The sequence below is a fragment of the Cebus imitator genome, unplaced genomic scaffold (assembly GCF_001604975.1).
Source record: "Cebus imitator isolate Cc_AM_T3 unplaced genomic scaffold, Cebus_imitator-1.0 Scaffold3, whole genome shotgun sequence".
NCBI lineage: Eukaryota > Metazoa > Chordata > Mammalia > Primates > Cebidae > Cebus > Cebus imitator.
In genome coordinates this window covers 11,755,397-11,761,432 of record NW_016107318.1, presented here as the reverse complement: position 1 = coordinate 11,761,432, position 6,036 = coordinate 11,755,397, and the positions used below count along the sequence as shown (strand labels likewise).

Here is a 6,036-nt window from a genome sequence, read left to right as displayed (position 1 = left end):
GAGATGGAGTTTCGCTCTTGTTACCCAGGCTGGAGTGCAATGGCGCGATCTCGGCTCACCGCAACCTCCGCCTCCTGGGTTCAGGCAATTCTCCTGCCTCAGCCTCCTGAGTAGCTGAGATTACAGGCACGCACCACCATGCCCAGCTAATTTTTTGTATTTTTAGTAGAGACGGGGTTTCACCGTGTTGACCAGGATGGTCTCCATCTCTTGACCTCGTGATACACCCGCCTCGGCCTCCCAAAGTGCTGGGATTACAGGCTTGAGCCCCCGCGCCCGGCCTTAACCTAAGCAGTTCTTATCCATATCATTACAGACGTAAGGGTCAAAATCCATGTGCTCTCTTAAGGTTTAACAGACTAAACCACCTGAGTCTAATCAGTAAGTACATTCTAGCACACCAATTATGATTTCAGAATACTCATTCATTTACCTATTGCTTCCACAATATTTAAGAAGACTCTATTTTCAGTGATAGAAATACTTTCTATCACTTGAAAATATCAATATTTTCAAGCACTATTTTCAGTGATAGAAATACAACAATGAACAAAACAAATCTCACGGAATGGACTTCATGGAATTAACTTTTTGGTTGGAGGGCAGAGAAGACAAAAAACATAAATGATATAAATTCTGATAGTAATAAACGCTATTAAAAATTAAACAGGTAAGAGAACAGAGTGTTAGTAACGATACTTAAGTATGCACGTTTAGAGAAAAATCTTCCAGGTTTTGGGGAAACCAAGTATATACATATGCACAACTGTAGTTTGAAAATGCTTACTTTTTCAAACTGTAGTTTGAAAAAGTTCCCATTGATCGAAAACTCTTTTTGGCAGAGTAGGAGTTCTTTTTCATATGTCCTTTTATTCATCCAGCAAGTATTTGTTTGCCTAATCTACTTTATAATTATCACAATAAGAAAGCAATCATTAGAAGAAAAATGGAAGGTTTTAATTAGTCTTATAACCTAAATATAAATGAAGAAAAACATTACAGGAAGAATGCTCTATTTCTCCATCTCTCCATTTCCCTCCCTCTCTCTCTTACACACACACACAGGACAATCAGAAGAGCATCCGGCCATTTATTCATGGTATCCAGATTTGTGTTTGTTGGTCTTTACCAGGTTTCTCAGGATGTCCCCACATTCAAACAGTTTGTGTGGCATCTATCCTGATCTTCAACTTAAAAAATATGCTCATTGTTCCTTGTAATTAGGACTCTGCACAGTTGCATTCAGAAAGGCGTCTCGGCAGGGAACAGTGCAGGTTCACAAAGGAGCAGATAAAATATAGAATTTTAGCTTTGGTAAGTGCCCTTGAAGATCAAAATAAGAGAAGTAAAATAAGGGCCAAAGAAACAAAAGATTTGCCTGTGATCTGATAGCTAGTTTCGTCACATATTATGTTGTTCATCCCACAGAATATGGGAATCCCAGAAAGCACCCCGTTTAAATTTAGATCGTATTTTTAGCAATCAACAGAGATTGCTGGAACCTGGGAAGGAATTGAACTAAGCTGACCACGCCGGTCGAAATGAGTAAAGCGATTAGATCAGAGCACAGAAATTCTGGCTAGCAGTCTGAGAAAGGGGGCCAAAGCCAGCCCAGAGAAAAGGGAAGCCGCCTGGGCCAAAGGATTTCTGACAAGAGACACAATAGGGTCGTACTTTCGGGTCTTACCTTCACTGAGGTTTCTACCCGACAGGTTTAACTGGCCGCTCTTCCTCGCTGCCTTCAATAGCCCTTGGGGTACGGAGGTACTGCAGTCTGTTCCACCTGCTTTGAAACCAGCGCGGGGATCCGGCCCCGCCATCCGCTTCATGCGCGACATGTTCAAAGTCCCAGGTCCAGAAACTGCAGCCCCGCCCATGACGCTTAAAGGTGACGCCGCTGGGATGCCCCGCCCCTTTCGTGAGCGCGCGCTCCGTCCGCTGGGATCGCGGCCTCGCACTGGGCCTTCACTCTCTGCGGCGCAGCCCAGATGTCGTCAGCACCAGCCCCTGGGCTGGAGGACAGAGAAGCCTTTTCCGTTGCCGGTGCCGGCCTACTGTCCTAGAATTACTTCGCTCAAGTAAGTGCGTTTAACGGGCTTAAGAGGGACATTCGGGCTTATTGCTTGCACTGTTACTGCGACTCCAACCTTCTCCTCAGTGCTTCCACCGTGGCGAGGGTATCGGGAAAGATAACCTCTCTTCTCCCCTCTCCTAGTCTGAACGTGGGCCTTGACTAAAACTTGAGATCTGGGCGCGGTCGGCAGCCTTTCTGGACCCCAGCCTGTGTTTGTCGCTTGTGGTGGTGGCGCCAGATCTCCGGCGTACGGAGCAAAACAGATTTTCTGTTGTTAGGGCCTGTACTCTGACACCATTCTCGTTGTATTGAGGGTATAGCCCAGCAAAGGAGGTAATGTGAAATGGAAGCACTGGCAACATAGAAGACCAAAAACGTTAAAATGTAATAAATGTTCTGTGTACCAGACAGTTTAGGGAGACGAGCAGTGGTACAAGCTTTAGTGATGCTCAGACAGCTTGGATTTTGGAGCCCTGAAAAGCAAGTTCAAATCTTAGCTGCTTCTATACTTTACAAACTATGTTAACTTTGGGCAGTTTACTCAACCGCTTATAAATCTCATTCCTTGTTTTCATTACTTTAGGGATTATTCCTACCGCATACGGTTTTTGAAATAATCAAGTCAAAATAAAAACTTGAATCTTGACCTCTTGGTAAGTTCAGAATAATAGCAAATGAAAATTTTGTTCAATAACTCGGTGTTTCCTAGGAAATTAAAGTTTCCATTTGAAATGTACAGCTTATTGATTCATTCAACACGTAATTATTAAGATTAATCCTGCCTAGTATGTACTATTCTGGGTGCTAGACTTTTCTTTTGCCTGAAGTGATTTTGTTTTAAAATCATATGCCGGGCCGGGCGCAGTGGCTCACGCCTGTAATCCCAGCGCTTTGAGAGGCTGAGGCGGGTGGATCACGAGGTCAAGAGATCGAGACCATCCTGGTCAACATGGTGAAACCCCGTCTCTACTAAAAATACAAAAATTGAGCTGGGTATGGTGGCGCGTGCCTGTAATCCCAGCTACTCAGGAGGCTGAGGCAGGAGAATTGCCTGAACCCAGGAGGCGGAGGTTGCGGTGAGCCGAGATCGCGCCATTGCACTCCAGCCTGGGTAACAAGAGCAAAGCTCCGTCTCAAAAAAAAAAAAAAAAAATCATATGCCGGTGAATACCCTTCTAACCCCCATCAGGTCTACTGAGGATTGGTAGAATAGTTGGATGAGGGCCCTTTGACAAATTATGCGTCATGCACTTTTACCTGAGTCCAGGTTATTGCTACCTGTAAAATTCGATTTTTAGCTCTACCCCTTTTATTCCCTTAGTTCTGTAGAGACGTTAACACTAATATTGAATACGAGAAAGTTACCAGTAGTTGTTAACCTACTAAGAAAGGAAAAGAGTGGGTTTTTGGTTTTTTTGAGACAAGGTCTCGCTCTGTGGCCCGAGCTGGAGTGCACTGGCGTGATCCCGGCTTACTACAACCTCCGCCTCCCAGGTTCAAGCGATTCTCTTGCCTCAGCCTCCCCAGTAGCTGGGATTATAAGGTGCATGCCACCACGCCTAATTTTTGTACTTTTTAGTAGAGACGGAGTTTCGCCAGGTTGGCCAGGCTAGTCTCGAACTCCCCACCTCAAGCGATCTTCCCAGTTAGGCTTCCCAAATTGCTGAGATTACAGGTGTGAGCCACCATGCCCAGCCAAGAGTGGGCTTTGAAGCAAAACGACCATAGTAGCTTTTGCAAGGTTATTAATGAGGTCCCTGGTCAGCTTGTCTTCACATTAATGGTAATAGCTGCCTTATTGGGCCCATACTAGGCTCAGTGCTAATACCTCTATTTGCTATTTCTTATTTAACACAGTGACTAATTTTTTAGATGAGAAATTTGAGGCTAAAAGGGGTAAAGAAACTTACCCAACATCAAAAGTTTCTCTGAGTAGCATGACCAAGAATTTGAACCTAGACTGTCTCCAAAACTTTTCTAACACCATGACTTCCCTAGTGACTTTTCACAATTCCTAACTTGTCTTTTTTTTTTTTCAACCTGCACTCATTGTAAGAGACACGTAAGTTGTTTTTAAGAAGATTTATTAATGAACCATCTTTTTCTCTTTTGTGGGAAGTAACAACCTACCTTTGGAGAAATGAATTGGTTGAGTATAAAATTTTACAGTAACCAGCCCTCCCCCTACAACAGATTCTTCTTTCGTTTCCATTTTTTTTTTAAGAGACCATGTCTCATTCTGTCACCCATGCTTAAGTATAGTGGTGTGATCACAGCTCACTGCAACCTCGAAATGCTGGGCCCAAACAGTGCTCCCACCTCAGCTTCCTTAGTAGTTATCACACCACCGTGCCCAGCTAATTGTTTTTATTTTTGGTAGAAACGAGTCTGTCTGTATTGCCAAATCTGGTTTTTAACTCCTGGCCTCAAGCTATCCTTCCATTTAGGGCCTTCCAAAGCACTGGGATTACAGGCATGAGCCACCACACCCTGCCTACTTCAATTTATTAAAAAATAACAGCAAGGTGTAATTTTTTAATTTGTTGTTCTTAAAGTTAAACATTTCATTATTGACATTTAATGATCCTGTATTAAAAGGAAAGTATATCCTGTTTAATGGCAAAGAGTAATTCTGAAAAAAAATCCAGGTGGCCATATGCTTGTGGTAAACTCCAATAGATATAAACTGACATATGTAAGAGTGTACTATTTAACTGTAATACAGTGTGTGTGTGGTGGGGGTGGAGGGGGCGATTTGAGATGAAGTCTAGCTCTATCAACCAGACTAGAGTGTAGTGGCTCGATCTTGGTCACTGCAACCTCCGCCTCCCAGCTTCAAGTGATTCTCCTGCCTCAGCCTGCCGATTAGCTGGGATTACAGGTGTGTGCCACCATGGCTGGCTAATTTTTTTGTTTTTTTTTTAGTAGAGGCAGGGTTTCACCATGTTGGCCAGGCTGGTCTCAAACCCCTGGCCTCATGTGATCCACCCGCCTTGGTCTCCCAAAGTGCTGGGATTACAGGTGTGAGCCACCACACCCAGCCTGCTGTATTCCATTTATGTAGTAAGTGCAAATTGAGCAAGTGACAGTGAAAATTATTACCTTATGGAATAAAGACAATAACATGTTTTATCTCAAATTGATGGAAACTGAAAGCTAATCAACTTCAATTGAGCTTCTTTACGAAGTAGGTATATATATTTATGTGAGAATTAGGTCTGTATTTCAGTTTTAAGAAGAATACATTGAAAGCAAAAATTTTAACTTTTTCAACACTGGCATTTAAGTCAAAGTATTTGCTTTTTTAGAAAAAATGACTTTATATGTACATTACTAAAATAATATGTGATAAATGTCTCCTCTTTCACAGCTGGAGACTGCTGCACAGCTACCTTTTGTAATGGACTTGTCTAGCTAATATTTACTATATTCATTTTATTTAAGTGATGAAAGTCTTCCCTCTTTGAGCTTCTTTTTGCTAAACGAAAAAAGAGAAGAAACCAAATGTATGTTAAGCCTAAAAATTACATTAGCCAAAGGGTACTGTTCTGTTTCATAACAGAAAGTAAGGCTGTTATCAAACTATAGAACAGCTTGTCTCTACCATTAAAATTTATTAAGACATAGATGAAAGGTCCAATTAGTGGGATGAAATTGTAGTAAGAGTAAATTGAGTTAATTTGTGCAGATTTGCAAGCACATTTGTTTATAAAATGGAGTCAAGTAAGAGCGAAGTGTATTTGTTTTGCAGACATCCTAGGAAGTTTCTTTTTTTGTAAAGTAGCCAATTTGGCCTATTTCGAATTGTATTGTGTTTATCTTTCAGAATAGACTTACCTATGAGAGCTTCTATCTTACGGTAAAAGTTATTTATGGAGAGAACATTTTCTTTAAAAATTTATTTGCTGGCCGGGCGCGGTGGCTCAAGCCTGTAATCCCAGCACTTTGGGAGGCCGAGGCGG

At 42.2% G+C, this 6,036-nt stretch overlaps 2 protein-coding genes across 12 annotated transcripts in view; one reads left to right on the top strand and one right to left on the bottom strand.

Moving 5' to 3' along the window:
• Window positions 1–1,970, bottom strand: part of LRRC40 (leucine rich repeat containing 40) — a 77,046-nt gene extending 75,076 nt beyond the window's left edge. For 3 of the 4 annotated variants that reach the window (XM_017531958.2, XM_017531959.2, XM_037739749.1), the window contains exon 1: window positions 1,688–1,970. In XM_017531958.2, coding sequence (XP_017387447.1) covers window positions 1,688–1,877 — 190 coding nt within the window. In that variant the 5' untranslated portion in view covers window positions 1,878–1,970. The remainder of the gene's footprint in view (window positions 1–1,687) is intronic. The other variant, XM_017531966.2, reaches the window with a different exon arrangement.
• The window catches only part of SRSF11 (serine and arginine rich splicing factor 11), a 47,121-nt gene continuing 43,019 nt past the window's right edge, over window positions 1,935–6,036 (top strand). For 4 of the 8 annotated variants that reach the window (XM_017532023.2, XM_037739774.1, XM_037739763.1 and 1 more), the window contains exon 1: window positions 1,939–2,078. The gene's annotated coding sequence lies outside the window, so the exon portion shown is untranslated. Of the gene's footprint in view, window positions 2,079–6,036 lie in introns of all 8 variants that reach the window. The other 4 variants (XM_037739800.1, XM_017532012.2, XM_017531979.2 and 1 more) reach the window with 3 other exon arrangements.